This window comes from Tachyglossus aculeatus, chromosome 4 (assembly GCF_015852505.1).
Source record: "Tachyglossus aculeatus isolate mTacAcu1 chromosome 4, mTacAcu1.pri, whole genome shotgun sequence".
Taxonomy (NCBI): Eukaryota; Metazoa; Chordata; class Mammalia; order Monotremata; family Tachyglossidae; genus Tachyglossus; species Tachyglossus aculeatus.
In genome coordinates, this window is record NC_052069.1 from 125,740,214 (window position 1) to 125,761,370 (window position 21,157).

Here is a 21,157-nt window from a genome sequence, read left to right on the forward strand (position 1 = left end):
CTCAGCAAAGCCCAGTGGCAGAACCCAGAGGGCAGAGGGGGGGAACCTGTTTTAGGTTCGGGGTTTGTTCAAATTCAGCTGTGTGGTGACAAGATGAGCAAAAGAAACTCACAGAGCAAACCAGGTCCTCTCTCCTCCCAGAAAGAGCTGGACTCTGCCCAGCTCCACTCTTCCTTTTCCCTGTCTTCTCCAGACCCCACCCCCAAGCCAGGGTGTGGCTCACAAGGATTCAACCCTGACAGGGCCGAGCCAGGATGGAGCTCCGGGGAAATCTAAGGAATCCCCAGGCCCAGGAGCCACCCTAGGGCCCCCACGGTCCTGGCTCGGCCTCAGTCCCGGTCCCTCACTGTCCCACCTCTGGCCAGAACTCACATTGGGCTGAGCCCGGAAGGACTGTCAGTCCGAGGTAGGGCAGCAGCCGATGGCTGATGAGGTGGCGGGACCTGGCAGGCTGAGGGGGACCACAGCGGGCCCCTCTCTGCCCGCGCCAAGGAGCCCAGAGGGAGAGGGGCAGCCAATTGTCAGGCAGGGTGTAACTGGCCCCTCTACGCTCCCGGATTTGGGCTCTATGGCCCTGCTTCTGTGGCTCAACAATTCAACCCACTGCTCAAGGCTAGGGCTCCCCTGGAGATGCTCCCAGACCTGACTGGTCCCAAGCGCTCACCAGCCAGCCGGCTCTGTCATCCCCTTTACCTTTCCCCCCGGAGGAGTTGTGACCAGCTGCTGCCGCCGCCGTTGCTGCTGCTGCTGCTGCTGCTGCTGTTGCTGCTGCTTGGCAATGTTCTCCGAGAGGCACCAACACACTCTCTTCTTCTGCTCTCGCGTGTAAGCTTCCAATGTTAATAAGCACTCGGCTTTCTGACGTAAAGGAAAGTGGAGAAGACAAGGGGGTCACTCCTCGCGCCTGCTGGCTGTTTTGCTTTCCCAGCCCGCACTTCCCAAGCCCATCTCGGGGGGGGATGAGAGCAAATGGGAAAAGCCACAAGTGTGCATTTGTTCCGTGATGAGGGAGGCAGCTGGGACCATCAGGACCAGTCCCAAGTAGCCAGCTGGCACACTCTCCCTGAAAGGTGAGTGGAGTTTTTGCTGCTCCAACTTGAAGTGCAGCCCTTGGGTTGGAGAGGGACCTAGCTCAGCTACTTCATGGTGAGAACATCCTTGGGCATGAGGGCTTGGGGATTTGGATTGAAACCTGCAGAAGACTAAGAACTTTACTCAAAGACTGCAGGAAGCAGCAGCGTCAGAAGAAAGGTGTGATCTCTGAGGTCTTCAGCAGAGCACTTGGCAATGCCAAGGAGTGGAAACCATCCCAACTCAACCAGAAAGCAGTGTGGCCTAGTGGGAAAAGCAAGGACCTGGTAGACAGAAGATCTGGCTCTGCCCCTTGTCTGCCGTGTGACCTTGGGTAAGTTACTTAACTTTTCAGTGTCTCAGTTTCCTTAATTGTAAAATGGGGATTCTTCCTCCTATTTAGACTGTGAACCTGATGTGGGGCAGTGACTGGATCCAACCTGATAGAACAGTGTGTGATATGCCCTGTGTATGTACAGTGCATCTGCACTTAGCAAATACCATTTAAAAAAAGAGTCAAAACCATAATTGTGAGGAGGGAACATATCTACTAATTCTGTTGTATTGTACTCAGTGTTCTGCACATACTAAGTGCTCAATAAATACTATTGATTGATTGATGTGTTTCCCCAGGATTTATGTCTGTGAGCCCACTGTTGGGTAGGGACTGTCTCTATATGTTGCCAATTTGTACTTCCCAAGCGCTTAGTACAGTGCTCTGCACACAGTAAGCACTCAATAAATACGATTGATGATGATGATGTCTGTGGCACCCAACCCCTCCTGCAAACCCCCTTCCCACCACGTGCATCCTGGCTAGCCCTGGCCAGCTGGGCAACAAAAGTGGGAATGCTGAAAGCTTCAGGGATGCAACTCTTCCCTCCTCCTGCCTGAGTCTCCCCACACAGTGGTGGAGTTAGGGGCACCACGGCTACAACGCCCCTCCCCCAGCAACCAATGGAGGCCTGAGGTAATTGCCCCAGGCGCCAGATCAGGGGTCAGACCAGGGACCAGGGCAGGAATGCAATGGGCGGCAGAGCACAGTGTCCCTGACTGGCTGGGACCCCCACACAAGCACATCAAAGGTTCCATCTTAAACAGTGTCTCCAGTGGGTCATCCAGGTCAGCAGCCCCATTAAGATCTCTAGAGCATCCTGTGACAAACACCCTTACCATCTGAGCCCAGGCAACAAGAGCACAAATCATTTAAAAGGCAATCAATAGATTCTAATAGGCTTAAGAGCCTCTGCAGAGGCCTCTGGGGAGTGGAGGGCCGGGGATGGATGCAGTCCTCTCCTGGAAGATGTTGAAAAGGTCTTCCTCACGTAATCTGTCTCCCACTCTGAGAGAGAAGCCCACCTCTCCTGACCCCACCCATCCTCTCACCCTTCCACTACATTTAATCAGATCTCGGGAAAGGAAAGTTCTCCCGAGAACCTGCCTGATGGCAAAGAAAGAACCCTCACGGCGGCCCTGGGTGACTGCCCCCCGCCCACCCCCATCTCCACCTGAAGCCGCTTCAGCAGGACGCCCGGAAACTGGGAGTACAGCAGCATGGTCCAGGTCTAGGCTGGACCATCCCTGCCCTCCGCGTCTGTCCAGCAACCCCCAGAAACATGCAGTCACCAAGGCAGCAGCTGCATCCAGAGCTTTAAACCAAGGCTCAGGTCACCACCCGGCAGCCAGGCAAACCCCTGGGTCCTTCAATGCTTGCCACAGTCAGAACTAGCTCAGTGCTCGGGGTGCAAGGGAAACCGATCACTCTGCTCCTGGTCCCCAGAGCCAGTCTGTGGCACGGCCCTGGAAGGGATAGGCGATGCCAGTTTCCAAAGATGGGAAAGTCTGTTAGAGGCATAGCTTCCTCCTGGGGTGCCAGAGTCAGCAAACTAACCCCAAGGCTTCCCCCTGCTGTCCTGGGTTCAGACAGGGGGCAATATGCAGGGGTGGAGATAGGAAGATGAGAAGTAGCGTGGCCTAGCGGCAGAGCACGGACCTGGAATTCAGAAGGAGCTGGGTTCTAATCCTGACTCCACCACTTCTCTGTTGTGTGACCTTGGACAAGTCACTTCAATTCTCAGAGCCTCAGTTCCCTCATGGGAACTGTGAGCCCCATGTGGGACACGGACTTTGTCCAACCGGATTACTTCCTATATACCCCAGTGCTTAGAACAGTACCTGGAACATATTAAGTACTTAATAAATACCACAAAAAAGAAAGGTTAGTGGGGAAGAGACTGTTAGTTCCTGAGGGCAGGGACCACATCTATTATCTCTCCTGTACTCTCGCAAGCCCTTACTTAGTTCAGAACTCAGAACATAGAGTTAGACACCCAATGAATGCTATTAATTGATTAGGGTGGCCACTGATGACTCTCCTGCATACCAACACAAAGATGAACATACATATGATATGGTGAGCACACAGTAACATGTGGTCACATCATCATGGGTGGCCTTTTCCACAATCCTGAAGTGTTTCTCCACAGAACCCCTGGATCCCCAAGCCAGTATGAAGCCTGACATAGTGTCCAAGCTGCAGAACTTGACCCAAGGTGCAAATGCTTGGTACCAAATCTGAACCAGATAGGGAGCAGGCCAGCTGGAAACTGGACTGACGATATAAAAGCAGGTGCTTGGCCGTGCTGGGGAGTAACATCAGGGCAAGAGGAGAAAGGAGGGATGCTAGTGAGGCCAAGGAGATCCGGGAGCGGATGTTCCCCAAGAGGAAACAGAGTGTTTCCTCCCATATCTGGGTCTGGGAGAGAGAGAGAGAGAGGAGACCACAGTGCCCTGCTAGGCCCAAAGGTTTGGCTCCTTACCAAGCCCAAGAGGGTGGGGCCTGCTTCTGGCCCAACTCAAAGCCAAGCTCAGCCTCGTTTGGAAAGGGAAGGGGGCACAGGGGGTTGGGCACCCAATAGTGGATGCTCCATAGGCTCCTGAGACTGGTGGTCCCAGAAGACTTCCTTACCCCCAGAGCTGCCAATCAATGTGTCCTGAGGAGTTCCAGCCCAGGGGGCAGGGGAAAGCCTGGTTTGAGACTATCCCGTCCCACTTTGTAGGGTTGGGGAAAACCTCTGGCCGTGGGCGGCTTGCACGAAGCCTGGGCAGAAATCCATTCCCAGACCCATGACTGATGCAATTAGCTTCCCAGCTCAACAGCATCTCAACAGCGTGGTGCATGAGTTCTCCCCTCCCCAGCTCCCTCCTGGCTCGGGGCCGGGTGGAGCTTCGATCAGGGTCCCTGCAGGCCCTGTCTGTGTTTCTTTTGCCATGGCTGGGAGCTGTTTTCCATCAGAGGCGGCAGTCTTGGCAGCACTGGACCCAGCCTAGGTGGGAGGGAGGATACAGATGGTGGAGGGGCCATCGCCCAGTTGCAGATAAAGTGACCACCAGGATTCCTGCCAGTTGTTGTAGACTTAAACTATGTGCACTTCTCCCTGCAAAAACATGTTTTCTCACGAACAGGGCCAGTGGGAGAAGGCTGGGAGCATGAGCCCTTCGAGTGACTGGGATTCAGTTTTCCAGGGGTGGGACTGAAAGTGGAAGCTGAGAGTGAAAGTGGCATCACAGGAGGAGAGGTTGACCGCCCAGCCTTAGGGATCCCAGGGTCCTTGGCCTCTACTTGCCTCTGAAGCCTCCAGACCATGGGCACTCCCCTCCCCAATGCACCGTGGAAGGTCAGCTAGTTTGAGGGTCCAAAACTTGTTACGTTTCCTGAGCAATGACTGCTGCCCCTGGGGCATATCCCTCTGCAAAGTGGGAGGACTAGCTCCTTGTGCCTGGGGAATGGGCTGCTTGATTATCTTGGACTTTCACAGCGCTCAGTACAGTGTACTACTACTAATGGCTGCTCAATCAATATCACATCATGGCCTGAGCTTCACGCTCGGCCCTTAGAAGGAGGATGGGGAAGTCGTTTTGGAAAAGTTTGAGAGACATCAGCCAAGCTCCTTGAGGGCAGGGAACATGCCTACTAACTCTATTATATGGTACTCTCCCAAGCACTTAGCCCAGTGCTCTGTATACAGTAAGCACTCAGTAAATAGCATTGGTGGATTGATTACCAAAGATATTGGGTTTCATCAGGAGAGAGTTAGGTTTACCAGCCCCTCCCCAAAACACCCACAGACAAACACAGACATACTCGCCACCATACACACCCTTGGACTAACACACTCACGGCATCCCTCAGTCACAGACTTTATGGATTTTCAGCAGTGTGTCCCCTCCGGGCTGAAGCGGTCATTACAATTGCCAGGAGGGCTGCTACAATGCCCAACATCTGGTATACTCTAGATCATTTCACTGAGCTATAGGAGGGAGGAAAGGACCTGGGAAGGAGGATGGGGAATTGCCAAAGGTGGAAGAGTGGAGGAAGCCTGAGGCCCATCCCTCCCACAGTCCCAGCATAGGGCTAGGGAGGACTGAGCTCTGGGGCTAGGACAAGCATGAGGCCTGAGGATTGACCTGAACTTTACCTGAAGGAGGGTCCCATTGGATGACAACTCCCAGACTCCATTCACCTTCCCTACCAGTTCCATAGGGCTTGGGGATACATGGAAAGGCAGAGGCTAAATTCTCTCTTTGGGAAGAACCAGACTGCCTATATTCTTTGTTGCCTAGGGCCTGAAGAAGTAGCATCTAGGCTCCAACCTTCCCCATCCCTTGGCCATTTCACCACTTATCCTTTTCTCTGAAGGAAGGAGGATGGATAGCAGCGCAGAGGAGCAGAAAGCCACTAGTCCAGACTGACTCCTGTTGCCACTCTGGAGAAAGGGTGAAGTGGGGAGACAGACTGAAACTCTCAGTCAGGAGGAAGTTCCTAAATTCTAGCTTCCCCAGCCTCCTTCTCCCCAACTTCACAGACCACAGAGGTTGGCTGGAGCACAGAGTGAACCGATCTCTCCTCCAGCTGGGCACAGCTTTCCCCTGGGACAGGAAAGTCCTTCCCAAAAGAGAGACAAAAGGATTATCAGTCCCTCAGTCCCCACTGGACTGCTCGAGCCCAGCCCCTACAAGTGCTATGGGATGAATGTTCTTTAGTCATTCATTCATTCATTCAATTGTTTTTATTGTGTGCTTACTGTGTGCAGACCCCTGTACTAAGAGCTTGGGAAGTACAAATTGGCAACATATAGAGATGGTCCCTACCCAACAACGGGCTCACAGTCTAGAAGGGGGAGACAGACAACAAAACAAAACAAGTAAATAGGTGTCAATACCATCAGAATAAATAGAATTATAGCCACATACACATCATTAATAAAATACAGTAAATATGCACAAATAAAATAGAGTAATAAATATGTACAAATATATACAAGTGCTGTGGGGAGGGGAAGGAGGTAGGGCAGACATGGGGGTGATAGGGAGGGGAGGAGGAGGAGAAGAGGGAAAAGGTGGGGGCTCAGTCTGGGAAGGCCTCCTGGAGGAGGTGAGCTATGAGTAGGGCTTTGAAGGGAGGAAGAGAGCTAGTTTGGCGGATGTGTGGAGGGAGGGCATTCCAGGCCAGAGGAAGGACATGGGCCACGGGTCGATGATGGGACAGGTGAGAACGAGGCACAGCGAGGAAGTTAGTGGCAGAGGAGCGGAGTGTACAGGCTGCGCTGTAGAAGGAGAGAAGGGAGGTGAGGTAGGAGGGGGCAAGGTGATGGAGAGCCTTGAAGCCGAGAGTGAGGAGTTTTTGCTTGATTCGAAGGTTGACAGGCAACCACTGGAGATTTTTGAGGAGGGGAGTGACATGCCCAGAGCGTTTCTGTACAAAGATAATCCGGGCAGCAGAGTGAAGTATAGACTGAAGTGGGGTGAGATAGGAGGATGGGAGATCAGAAAGGAGGCTGATGCAGTAATCAAGTCTGGATAGGATGAGAGACTGAACCAGCAAGGTAGAGCTCCAGAGAGCTCTGGAGACTGGGCACTAGAGGACAACTGTATCTTCTGGATAAAGCAGGGCCCAGTTGGCAAGGCGGAAATATGCTTTCCCCCTTCCAGAGCTGGGGAGAAATCCAAGGTCTCATTGCTCGTGATGGGCCCAGGTTGGGGTTCTCCATCCCGTCCTATGCCAGTAATCCCTGTGCAGGGGCTTCTCCAGCAGCTGTCAAAACTCTAGCTAGGAACCCCCTGATAGGTGGGTCCTGTTTAGAAACCAGGGCTGTGGGCTCTGGATGGAATGGATAGATTTCCTCTCCTCTTTCCCCCCAGCCCCAACAATGCATTGCACTTTTCAAAAAGAGCAAGATCTTTCCTCTCCTTCAACAGCTCCAACCCCTCACTCTTCTTTCTCCTTCTCCAGGATGCCCATATTATTATTATTATTATTTTGTTAAGTGCTTGATATTTGTCGAGCACTGTTTTAAGTACTAGGATAGATACAAGTTAATTGGGTCAGGCACAGTCCCTGCTGCTCATGGAGCTTACAGTTTAAGTAGGAAGGAGAACAGGCATTGAATCCCCATTTTACAGATGAGGAAATGGAGGCCCAGAGAACTACACACCCAAGGTCACACAGCAGACAAGTGCAGGAGCCAGGATTAGAACCCAGGTCCTCTGATTCTCAGGCCCACGCTCTTTCCATTAGGCCACATTGGCCCTCCTACTCCATGTCAGATCCACCCCCTCCCCTGATGAGAGAGAACTTGTACTCTCCCAAGCACTTAGTACAGTGCTCTGCACACAGTAATTGCTCAATTAATATTAATGAATGAATGAATGAATGAGAGATCTTGTTCTCCTCTCCCTTTCTTCCTCTCTTTCTCTGCTCCTTTCAAGTATCCCCAGCCTCTTTCCCCCAAATGTCACTTGTCTCCAATGGCTTCCTCATGTTCTAATTCCAGCTATAGCTTGCAGCCCCAAGTGGGTGCACAATAAATAGTGCTGACTGAGGTGCACTGCCCTTCTAAGGGTCAGCATCTGTTGCCCTCCTCCAACATCCCGTAGTATTGCTTTTCTACCAGAGCAACTAGTTCCATGGGAGATCTTTCACCTGGAAGAAGGAAACCAAAGAAAGGAGGAAGAGTCACCTGTTTGCCTTAGAGACTGTTGAGTTTATGATTCAAGTTTTCTTTGGCCTCAAAAAAGGGTTTTTCTTGTTTCTTTGTTTTTCACAGTATTTGTTAAGCACTTACTATATTTACATGATATCTGTGCTAGCACAGATCTGGAAGTTAGGTCGTGGGTTCTAATTCCGGCTCTGTCACTGTGTGACCTTGGGCAAATCACTTCATTTCTGTGGGTCTCAGTTACCTCATCTGTAAAATGGGGATTGAGACTGTGAGCCCCATGTGGGACAGGGACTGTGTCCAACCTAATATGCCTGTATCTACCCCAGTGCTTAGTACAGTGCCTGGCATACAGAGAGTGCTCAACAAATACCACAATTGTATTATTATTACTATGTTGTTGTGTATTTATAATATTTGTTAATCACTTACTGTCAGCCAGTCACTGTACTAAGTGCTCGGGGCAGATACAAGACAATCAGGGTGGACACAGCCCATGTTCCACATGTGGCTCACAGTCATAATCCCCATTTTACACATAATTAAGGCAGAGAGGTTGAAGTGACTTGTCTAATATCACACGGGGAGGAGCTGGGACTTCTGTTCTTTGACCAGTGTTCTTTCCACCAGGCCACACTTCTTCTGCAGCAATGGTCAGGAAGTGTTGCTTTAGTTTAGTTGTTTTAGTTCTTCATTATGAGTCCAATGGCTGAGGCTCACATCCCCATTCTGTTCTGCCTCACAACATGTCAAGGCTCAAATACCACTGGGGCATTCATTTCTCAACCAAAATTACTGCTGCCTCCACTACCCTCCTGAACCTTCTCCCACTGAAACCGCTCATCGTGATTTCCCATGGTAGCCCAGGCCAGTGGACTCTTCTCCAGGCTGGGGTACTGTGTCGTCATTGCCGCTCAGGAGCTGGGGCAATGCCCTGGGAGCCCGCTGGCCAGCATGAAACCAGGGCAACCCAAGGCCTTTCCCCGGCCCTTCCACTGTGTCAGGACCACCATGCTTCCAAGGGAGGCTAGCCTCTGCCTGGCCAGGTCCTTGAACCATGGCAACCCCGTTACAAGAGATTTAGGAGGCCCTCCCTGGAGGGTATGTGCCTTGAGGAGTGAGGACTAGCCTCGTCCTCCATCCAGGGGTCAAAAATAGCCACTGCATCCAGGATCCCAGCCACTCCCACCCCACACAACAATGGTGAGAGGGCATAGGCAACCCCAGTGGGATAGATTAGAACAGTGCTTGGCACATAGTAAGGGCTTAACAAAATAGCATAATTATTATTATTATAGATAGGAGACACAGGGTACCGAAGGGTGGCAGGGAACACAGTAAGAGGCTGAGGTGATAAATCAGGGAGCTTTCCTTCCTTAGCCCCAGAAGGAGTAAGCCCCGATCCCAGAACCATGTGACATCTTCAGATGGTCAGCCAATCCCAGGGGAGATGGTGGTATTTGTTAAGCACTTACTATGTGCCAAGCACCGTTCTAAGCACTGGGGTAGATACAAGGTTATCAGGCTATCCCACATGGGGCTCACAGTCAATCCCCATTTTACAGATGAGGTAACTGAGGCACAAAGAAGTTAAGTGACTTGCCCAAGGTCACACAGCTGCTTCTCTTCTCTCCCTCTACACTGTGAGCCCAGTGTTGGGTAGGGACTATCTCTATATGTTGCCAACTTGTACTTCCCAAGCTCATAGTACAGTGCTCTGCACACAGTAAGCGCTCAATAAATACAATTGAATGAATGAATGAGCTGGTGACATGCAGCACCCGGCAGATTCGCTCCAAGAAAGCACAATGCCCCCACGGCACAAAGCCTTGTCCAGGCCTGGCTAGCACACTGAGCTGTCTGCACAGTAGGGCTCTGTGCTCCCATGGGCTGAGTGGTGCCAGCGGGAGAGAGCACAGGATCGGGCGCACAAGTGTAGCTAATGAGAGGTGGGGTTGTTTCCCAGCTGGGGATTTGGGGACAAGCTTTCTCTGTCTGCCTCAGGAGCACCGGAAGAGTTTGGGCTACTGCAGCCGGGTGGGGAGGGCGGAGGGAAATGATGTCATCCCCCTGCCCACTCTGTGCAACCCAAGAGCCCCTTCTGGTCTGCTGCAGTGCTGGGCGACTCCTCCAGTAGGGCCATGCAGGAGGGATTCTGTGCTAGCACTTTGCGGGTCAGCATCAGGACCCTTGTCCTAAGGCTCCTGCCGGGCCGAAATTTCAAGGGCCTAGGAAGTATTTCGGATTTTAAAGTGGGCTCTGGGAGTGAGCAGGTTTAGACAGGACCTGCGCCTTCTTTCCTCATCACCTCCTAAGGCTATGGCTACCAGGGTTTGGCCCCAAGTGTTAGGATGCCAACCTTTGAGCCTATTCATTCACTCAATTGTATTTATTGAGTGCTTACTGTGTACAGAGCACTATACTAAGCACCTGGGAGAGCATACTATAACAATTGTACTGGATGGGGAAAAGAGGCTGGAGGGGAAGAAGAATCTGCCCCTCAATACCAAGAGGATGGTGAAGAGAGGGAGGCATCCCAGGCACTGCAGTGGAGTCTGCCTTGGCCCCACCCAACCCCCACCAGCAGCCTGTAACTCTGGGGATCAGGGCACGGTCGAGGCGATGGCCCAAGTACCCACATCCCTCCAATTCTACAACGGCCTCCCGGTTGAGCCTCCTGGGGTGGCAGTGCCATTGCTGGCACACCCTTGGTAGAGAGTTAAACCATTCCCAGCCACACTGAAGGCAGAGAAAAGTGCTCTGCACAGAGTAAGCGCTCAATAAATATGATGAATGAATGAAAGAGAAAAGGGAGGTAATGAGTGGTGGGAGATGGCAAGGGGGAGGTGGGAGGCAGCCATCATTCACCTGGGAATTCCCAGGAGGCTGGAGGGAATGGACAGCAGCATAAGGCAGTCTAGGCATGTGTGCCCAGGGTGCAGGGGAGGAGGGCAGAGGGAAGAAGAACCTCTGTTGTCCCTTCCCCTCCCCTTAACTCATCAACAGAAAGGCGTCAAGCTCTGGGTACAGGTTCCCCCATGGGGCCTAGACTGCTCCAGCTCTGGGGCCATCAGCCTCAAATCACACTGGACTGCCTCAAGGGGCAGGGAGCAGCTTGGGTTCCTTGTCCTGCCCATCACTCTGTTTGTCAACTTTGCGTCCTACGCTAAAACCCACCAGGGCCATCCAACCCCTGGCAGGAGACAGAGCCCTCCAGAAGCAGAGGATCATGGATGTTCCCGCTCCAGTGGAAGGCCAGATAATGAATCACTCCACCGGGGGCCATGGCAGCGGGGAAGGAGCAGTGGTGATTCGCCCAGACAGGGAAGGTGGGGAACTGCACCTTCCAGGCAACCCCTAGTTCAGTCCTTCTGGATCACCAGTCAAACATCCAATCCAGCCCCTCCCACTTTGTCCCTTGCCCTCCAGAGGCCCAGAGCTCACCTCAGCTAAATACAGCACGCAGAACTTCAGGTCTTCTGAAGAACCTTAAAGGAGAAACAAAACAAACATCAGCTTCGGGCTTGACTTGGGATTTGACTTTTCTTGTTTCTGGTGACTGCCTTCTGGAGGGAGGAGCACTGAAGAGAGCCCTCCAAAGGCCAATGAGCAAGTCAGGAACAAGTACACTGGGTAGAGCTTCTGGAAAAGGCCCCACAACATTCTTGGTCACAAGCAGAGTGGCTCCTCATGGACCCAAAACGACAGAAACCAGGGTGGGTAGCAGTGACCCACTGGACCACCCTGTCCAATGCCCATGGGCTGGCTCTGCCCCACTTCACCAACCTGGCCTGTTCTTCACTCCAGACACCTGGACTGCACCGGGATCAATGCATGGGAAGTCCCTTTCCCAGACCCTCCAAAATCTATTTTAATGTCAAATCTATTTTAATGTCTGTCTCCCACTCTAAACTGTAAACTCCTTACCAGTAGGGATCACATCTACTATTCTGTCATATTGAACTCCCTTAAGCACTTAGTACAGTGCTCCGCATGCAGTAAGCACTAATAATAATAATAACAATAACTGTGGTACTTGTCAAGCGCTTATTATGTGCCAAGTACAGTTCTAAGCACTGTGATAAATACAAGGTAATCAGATTGGACATAGTCCCTATCCCACATATGGCTCACGCTCTTAATCCCCATTTTACAGATGAGGTAACTGAAGCACAGAGAAGTTAAGTGACTTGCCCAAGGTCACACAGCAGGAAAGTGGCAGAGCCAGCATACACATGCATGAACACACACAAGATTTGCACAACTCACAGGCACACACACACACGCACGCATACACACACACACTCACAGGCATGCACACAGTCCCTTCTGGGATGGGCATAGCTGCAGAGCACCGTTCCTTTTCTCAGTGGAAATTTCCATGCCGTCCCAAGAGGACAGAGTCCCAGGCCAGGGAGAAGCGCTGGGAGGGCCATTCCCTCATGGGGCCACACAGCCTGGGCTCGGAGGCAGGAAGACAGAGCATTGTGAGGCAGACTGGGCAGATCTGCTCTGACCCAGGGCAGTGTGCGGCAGGCAGGAAACCTCACAATGGCTCCCAGAGAACCGGAGATGTCTCAATTGTTCGCCCCTACTCTGCCCGTTCCCATTTCAGGGCCATTCAATCAGTCGGCAACCAGTACAGAGTGCTTGCCAAGGCAGGCGGGGGGGTGCAGTGAAAAGGGAGGGGGGCACAGATCTGGATTACACCACAGGCTGGTGGCAGGGGAGAGGTGGCAGGAGGGAAGGAAGGATGGAGAGGGGGAGGGGAAAAGCTCTGGGGCTCCAGTTGAGGACACAGGGGTTGGGAGAGTCCACCAGGCTGAGGGAAGTGTACTGGTAACAAAGCAGACAAAAGTGACTCGGTCTGGGCATTGGGCAGTTCCCACTGGGACTGGTCAGAGTGGTATGCTGTTTGGTATTCTTGAGGGCAGGCATTATGCCTCCCAGTTCTATTGCACTGTAATCTCCCAAGCACTTGGTACAGTGCTCTTTGCACAGTAAGTGCTCAGTAAATACCAGCAATTGATTAGCTAAGCAAAAAAGTCACTGGGCTGGCCTGTTCTTCTTGGCGCTGGTTTGGTGGTTACTGGACTGTGGGGTGTTTGGGGTAGGGGAAAGGCCTAGCGTCTCCCAGAGGTGTTTAGGGGATGGGAGGAAGGGTGGGAGGGCTAGGGCAGAAGCTGGGAAGCCTGGCTCCCTGCTCTGCCTTCAGCAGGTCCTCCCCAAGCCTCCCTGCAGCATGATGGGAGAGGCACAGAGGGGTTATGGCATGGGAGCAGTTCTTCCCTAAACCCACAATGAACCCAAATCAGGATTCAATTCAGGCATTCCCCCCTCTCACAAGAACCCACCCACACCCCTTTCTTCTCACTTGGCTTTGTACATTCATTCATTCATTCAATTGCATTTATTAAGCACTTACTGTGTACAGAGCACTACACTAAGTGCTTGGGAAACTACAATACAACAATAGACACATTCCTTGTCCATAATGAGCTTACAGTCTAAAGGGAGTGACAGACACTAATATAAATAAACTACAGATATGTACTTAAGTGTTATGGGGCTGGGAAGGGGGATGAACAAAGGGAGCAAGTCAGGGCAAGGCAGAAGAGAGTAGGAGAAGAGGACAGGAGGGGCTTAGGGAAGGCCTCTTGGAGGACATGTGCCTTCAGTAAGGCTTTGAAGGTGGGAAGAGTCAATGTCTGTCAGATTTGAGGAGGGAGGGTGTTCCGAGACAGGACATGGGCAAGGGGTCAGCAGCCAGACAGATGAGATCAAAGCACAGTGAGAAGGTTAGCATTACAGGAGTGAAGTGTGCAGGCTAGGCTGAAGTAGGAGAGCAGCGAGGTGAGGTAGGAGGGGACAAGGTGATGGAGTGCCTTATAGCTAATGGTGAGGAGTTTTTGTTTGATGCGGAAGTGGATAGACAACCACTGGAGTTTAGTGAGGAGCAGGATGACATGTCCTGAACGTTTTTGTAGAAAAATGATCTGGGCACCAGAGTGAAGTATGGACTGGAGTGGGGAGAGACAAGAAGGTTGGGACATCAGCAAGGAGGCTGAGGCAGTAGTCAGGCTAGAGAGGATAGTGATTGCATTAACATGGTAGCATTTGGATAGAGAGGAAAGTGTGGATTTTAGGGATGTTGTGTAGGTGGGACTGACAGGATTTAGTGATGCACTGAATATGTGAGTTGAATGAGAGAAAGGAATCAAGGATAGCACCAAGGTTACAGGCTTGTGAGACGGGAAGGATGGTGGTGTCATTTACAATGATGGGAAGGTCAGGGGGAGGACAGGCCTTGGGTGGGAAGATAAGGAGTTCTGTGTTGGACATGTTAAGCTTCAAGTGACAGAAGGACATGAAAGTAGAGATGTCTATGCCAGCAGAAATGCAAGGCTGCAGAGAGGGAGAGCAATCAGGGCTGGAGATACATATTTGGGTATGATCCACATAGCGGTGGTAGTAGAAGCCAGGGAACGAATCAGTTCTCTAAGGGAAGGGGTGTAGATGGAGAATATAAGGGGATCCAGAACTCAACCTTGAGGGGCTCCCACAGTTAGGGGGCAGGAGGCAGAGTAGGAGCCCACAAAGGAGACTGAGAATGAATGGCCAGAGAGATAAGAGGAGAACCAGGAGATGACAGTGACAGTGAAGCCAAGGTTGGATAATGTTTCCAGGAGAAGTGGGTGGCCTACAATGTCAAAGGCAGCTGAGAGGTCGAGGAGGATTTAGGATGGAGTGGAGGCTGTTGGATTTGGCAAGAGGAAGATCACTGGTGACCTTTGAGGGGGCGGTTCCTGTGGAGTGGAGGGGATGGAAGCCAGGTTGGAGGGGGAAAAGGACAGAATTGGAGGAGAGGAATCTAAGTTAGTGAGTGTAGACAGCGGTGTAGAAGTTTGGTAGGAGGGAGATGGGGTGATAACTGGAGTTAGCCATGGGGTCAAGGGAGGGGTTATTTTAGGATGGGGGGACATGGGTATGTTTGAAAGCAGTGGGGAAGAAGCCATCGGCATGCGAAAAGTTGAAGATGTCTGTAAGGGAGGGAAGAAAGGAGGGGGCAAGTGTTTGTTGCGGCAGTGGAGCCACAGCAGCAGCTGCCCAGCCTCCACCGGAAAGGAAGCTGTCTCTGGCCAGAGGAGGAGGAGGCGGAGGAAGTCACAGGCTCACAGGTCACTGAGCCTCAGCTGGAGAAAGGAAACTTGTCCTCCATTCAGAGAGTCCCACTGTGACTGAGCTTGAAACTGCAAAATTTCCTCCCCTCTTAGCTCCACGCTCACGCTCCTGCCGACCACAAGCGCAAGGTGCTGCTCTGAGCAGGCTGGGCCACCCGAACCCTCCCAGGCCAGACCTCCGCCTCCAGCACAGGATCAGAAAACAGAGGTAGTGAGACTCAGTCAGCTGCCCGCAGCCCTCCAACCCTGCTCCAGAGCTAGGGTGGGTGGGTGAGTTAGGCCATGCCCAGCAGCAGGACTGAGGAGGGAGGGTCTCCCTGCAACCTGGATCTCAGGGACAATGAGAAGCAGTGTGGTCTAGTGGATAGAGCATGAGCCTGGGAGTCAGAACGACCTGCATTCTAATCCCAGCTTTGCCACTTGTCTGCCTGTGTGACCTTGTGCAAGTCACTTCACTTCTCTGTGCCTCAGTTACCTAATACGGAAAATGTGGATTAAATCCTACTCCTTCCTACTTAGACTCTGAGCCCCATGTGGGACAGGGACTGTGTCCTACCTGATTAACTTATATCTACCCCAGTGCTTAGCACAGTGTCTGGCACATAGGAAGCACTTAATAAGTACCATAATTATTATTATTATTATTTGAATCACATCTGGGAGGGGCCTGGAATCCATCACCAAGCCTCTGCTCTACCCCCCCACCCCTGCTGGGTCAGGATGCTTGCCCAACCCCAGACCCTCCAAGCCCTATGAAACTACATTGAGGCTGCTGGAAATGATGCAAAGAAGATGCCCCTTTGAGGGCTGGAAACATGACTTCTTACAGTTGGACACTCCCAAAGGTTTAGCACCTAGTAGGAGATCAATAAGTATTATTGGTGGGTTGCACTCTCCAGAGTGTTTTGTATAATAACAATAATAATAATAATAATAATGGCATTTATTAAGTGCTTACTATGTGCAAAGAACTGTTCTAAGCGCTGGGGGGATACAAAGTGATCAGGCTGTCCCACGGGGTGCTCACAGTTTTAATCCCCATTTTACAGATGGGGTAACTGAGGCACAGAGAAGTGAAGTGACTTGCCCAAAGTCACACAGCTGACAATTGGCAGAGCTGGGATTTGAACCCATCACCTCTGACTCCAAATCCCTGGCTCTTGCAGATCCCTCAGTAGGCAATCAATAAATATCACTGTGGGGGGAGGGAGAGGGGAGATGGAGGCTGAGGTGGCAAGAAGCAGGTTGCAAGGATTAACTCTAAAGAGGCCCAGAGAAGAGATAGTGAGTTTGGTGGGGGAGATCCCCGCTTCGGGGGGACGGGAAGGGTCTGAAGACACTAGCCATTCTGTCAGTCAGCTAGTCAGTTATATTTATTGAGCACTTACTGTGTGCAGAACATTGTATTAAGTGTTTGGGAGAGTAAAATATAACAATATAACAGACACATTCCCTACCCACAAAGAGCTTACAGTCTAGAATATACTAGCCCCTGAGACTGGAGAACCAGGCTATGGCTGGAAGCCACACAAAGGGCCCAGCTGGGCTAAAGTCCAAAGACCACAAGGGGAAGCCAGGAGGGCTGTTAATCTATATCCCAAGCCTTTGTGGGCTCCTCCTCTGCCTCCCGCCCCCTAATTTTGGGGTCCCTCAAGGTTCAGTTCTTTATAGCCCATAACACCTGCTCCCAGGGTCCCAAATATCAGTAAGCTACAAGCCAGTGTGTTGGGCCAGGCAGACCAGCCAAGGAGCAAGGCAGAGTGCAAGTGGCCCCAGCCTGCTCTGCCCCCAGTGCAGGACGGGCACCCAAACCAGGATTCCCTCTTTTCGGGGAACTGAACGGGTACAGTAACTTTGGTCTGGGCGGGCTGCTGCAAGGAGAACAAAGCCCAGGGCGGATAGAGGAAAGTTGTAAGCCGCTTCCTGCAGAGAAGCGGGAGCCGAGGTTCACACACTGCTTGTGTGTTTAAGGCGACAAAACAGCCTTCTGACCACAAACAGCCAGGAAACTCTCCTGTAGCAACAGGCGGTGGCGGCGGCACAGAATTATTTAACATAAAAACATTCTCCCCCACTCTGGCCTCACTGCTCAAACAGCCTTGTTTTTCCCAAAGCCTAGAGAGGAAATTAAGTCCCTCTCGGGCAGAGGCCGCAGGCGCCAAACTAAACTCAGAACATGTATTCCCAGCCGGATTCAAGTTCCCTGCATGGGGGAGGGTCCAATGGAAAGTTTGGATTTTAAACCCATTCACACCCCCATATCCTCCCGTCCACCTCCGCCCCTGCCTCCCTCTCCTCTGAGTTTAGTCAATGGCTCCCGGACCCTGTCCGTCCAGCTACAGGAGGACTGGCTGCTGGCAGCTCCTTGTCCTCTTTCTGCAGCCAGATGCCCCTGTGGTCACTGTAGAACAATCTGCAGAACCCCTGGGCAGAGGGAGGCAGGGGGCTGACCGGGGGTGGGGGTGGGGGTGGGGGACCAGGATCTGGCTTTGATATGTCCCTGTCTTCTCCTAGAGACATTCAAGGGCCTGTAGCGAGGCAGGCCCAGGTGCCTCTGCTCCATCCTTGGCTCCAGGTAAAATTGTCCTGTTTGCTGATCCCACGGGCAGTAGTCACTGAGCAGGGACCAGTGGGGACCAGCTAACCCTTTGCCTCTTTCCTTGTGTTGCCAGTTAGCCAGTCAATTATATTTATTGAGTACATACTGTGTGCAGAGCACTGTACTATGCACTTAGGAAAGGACAATATAATAATATAACACACACATTCCCTGCCCACAACTAGTCTACAGGGGGAGGCGGACATTAATATAAATAAGATGAGGGAAATAGCTGAAACTGGGACTTCTGCTTCCATCAGCTTTCCACCTATGCCCGCTACCCTCCCCGCCACATACTCCTGAAACAAGCCCTCCAAAGGATGTGCCTGGAGAGTGGCTGGCCCAGCTGTCTCCTGGCCCATGATCACTATAACACGGAAGACCTTAGTTGCCTTCAAAAACATGGGAGGAGCCTCAGGAAACTTCAGCTCCTTCAGAAACCTCAGGAAGTTTCAGCCCTTTAGAGAAGCAGCATGGCTTGGTGGATAGAGCACAGGCCCAGGAGATAGAGGATCTGGGTTCTAATCCCAGCTTCGCCACTTCTCTGTGCCTCAGTTCCCTCATCTGTAAAATGGGGATTAAATTGTGAGCCCCATGTGGGACACAGACTGTGTTCAACCTAATTAGCTTTTTCTACCCCTTAACAAATACCATAAAATTAAAAAAAAAACAAAACACCAGGACATTTCCACATTGTCAAAGCACCTTAGCCCCTTTCTCAGATGCCCACTACGGTTAAGTCAGAGATTGACCAGACGGGGCTGGGTCTCAAAGGTCAAAGGGAGCTGGAGATAATAATAATAATAATAATAATAATAATAATAATAATAATAATAATAATAATGTCATTTATTAAGCACTTACTATGTGCAAAGCACTGTTCTAAGCACTGGGGAGGTTACAAGGTGATCAGGTTGTCCCACGTGGGGCTCACAGTCTTAATCCCCGTTTTACAGATGAGGTAACTGAGGCACAGAGAAGTGAAGTGACTTGCCTAAAGTCACACAGCTGACAACTGGTGGAGATGGGGTTTGAACCCATGACCTCAGACTTCAGAGCACAGACCCTCCACCCTATCTTCACAGTATAGCCACTGCCACACCACCATCACCACTAAAGTAGAGCGGGGAAAGGACCCAGGCTTGAGTGGCAGCCTCTCTTCTCTGGCAGGAATGAAAGGGCAAATCCGAGAAAGTGCCCCACAGTCACGTGACGTTAACTTTCTTTTCCCAGTTCATGGGGCTAGATTCCCAGTTCCCAAGGGAGAGGGTCAGAAAATGGGGCAAAAAGAGGGAAGAAGGAAAGAGAAGAAGTGAAGCCTCTAGACTTTAAGCTCCTTGTGGGCAGGGATCATGTCTGTCAACTCTATTGTACTGTAGTCTCTCCAGGCACTCCACATACACAGTTAAGTACTCAATAAATACCACTAATCTATTGATTGAGATGAGGAGAGAATGAAGGGAGAAAGAAGTGGAGAGCAGAAAAAAAAAAGAGGTGACTGGAGAGAAAAGGGAGTGATAGGTAGGAAAGAGGGGACTGAGGCTGCCTTGCCAAGCTGCTGTTGCTTATTGTCCCCATTTCTAATCTGCATCTGGGGTGAGCAGCCACTAAGATGGCAAGGAGGAAAAGGAGGCAAGGAAAGAATCCTTTCTTCTCTTCCTTCTCTTCGACTGCAGCAGCAGTCACTGCGGTTGGCAACCCCCTCCACCTCCCTGACTGAGAGGCCCCTCTCTGGGGCCAAGCGGGGGGAATTGCCAGACCGGCTGGAACCAATCAATTCCAGCCACACTCGATCTTGCCCGGCACAGCCCCAGGGTGGACTGGTCCAGAGACAGGAGGAGCAGTAAAAAAGGAGGAGAAAGCTGCACAGTGTATCCTCCTCTCCTCCTCTTGGGGACTGCTGGGCCACCGTCACCATGGCCAAGGCTTTGGGGTGCCCTCCTGTCCCTGGCCCCAAATCCTTTCCTAACAGGGCCTTCAGAGACCTGAAAATTGGGATCATCCCATCTCATATGGAACGTCTGGTCTTACTCCCACCTTCCCAACACTAAGCCATTAGCATGCTGAGGACGGCACTGCCCTGGAGCCTGCCCCGTCCCATTCAGGCTCTCCAAGACTAGGGAGGGGACAAGAGTGCCAATGTAAATAGAATCCTGGCATTGATTCACACTCCCCTCAGTGAGCACATTGGAGCCCAACCATCAGGGCCCCAGCAGGATAAGGATCTCCCGCCCCAAGCCATTCCCCAAACGAGGCTCAGATCCTAACAGGGAGTGCAGTCAGGGAAGTAAGAGATCCCAAAGCAGGGACAGGATGCAGCCCCCAGGAGCCTAAGACCCCCCCATCTGGGAACCTTTGGGATAGATGGAGGGACAGATGGAGGGATGGATGGACAGGGGAGAGTGAGGGTCCGGGACAGGGACAGCTCCCACACACTCACCCTCCTGCAGCGTCACACTCTGGAGGTAGAGTGGGTTCCTCAGGACGTTGCAGCGGCCTGGCTCATCCTCTGTAGTGAAGAGCAGCAGGTCAGAGTACACAAACAGGGTCACCTGAGCGGGAAGGCAAGATGACCAGACAGGAGTCAGAGCAGCGCTTGGCACTGGCCTCAGACGCCCCCTCCCCATGCTCCCCCCGAAAGCGCTCAGCACTGCAGACCATCCGGCTGAGAGCAACTGGCCCCACGCAGGCCAACCCCATGAGACGGGGAAGTAGCTGGAACCATCAGCGGGGACAAAGAGCCAGTCTCGTGCCAGGATCAAAGCTCACTGGTCTCACCTTTGGACAGGGGATGTATGTTCAGGTCTTTGCCAAAGCCCTCTTTCCCAAAAGACAATGAAGCTGGAACATAGTCCACCAAGGACTAGTCTAGCCTCTCCTGAATGGCAGAGAGAAGGTACAGGACACAGCCTTGACCCTTGGAACATCTATTTCTGCTCTCGCACCCCCTTCTCCCCTGAAAGAAACAAGAAAAAGAGCCCCTGTCTCCTCACGGGATTCACAAAACTTAGGAGAAAGTAACAAGTGTATTTCTGAATGGTCTGACCCCATTTCTGAAGCCTGGCCTCCAGGCGTGGGAAGGTCCAGGGAGACTGCCCAAGGGTCTTTTTTTTTCCCAGGACCCTCTCCAGGGAGGGAGCCTGGACAGGACAGAGAAGCAGCATGGCTTAGGGGATACAGCATGGGCCTCGGAGTCAGAGGACATGGGTTCTAATTCTGGCTCCGCCATGTCTGTTCTGTAACCTTGGGCAAGCTACTTAACTTTTCTGGGCCTCAGTTACCTCATCTGTTAAATAGGGATTAAGACT

At 51.9% G+C, this 21,157-nt stretch overlaps 1 protein-coding gene across 2 annotated transcripts in view; it reads right to left on the reverse strand.

Moving 5' to 3' along the window:
• Positions 1-21,157, reverse strand: part of RGS3 (regulator of G protein signaling 3) — a 159,916-nt gene that overhangs the window by 70,262 nt on the left and 68,497 nt on the right. For both annotated transcript variants that reach the window (XM_038745097.1, XM_038745092.1), the window contains 3 exons: positions 20,290-20,401; positions 11,514-11,557; positions 694-858 (listed from right to left, as the gene is read on the reverse strand). In XM_038745097.1, the coding sequence (XP_038601025.1) occupies positions 694-858; positions 11,514-11,557; positions 20,290-20,401 (321 nt within the window). The remainder of the gene's footprint in view (positions 1-693; positions 859-11,513; positions 11,558-20,289; positions 20,402-21,157) is intronic.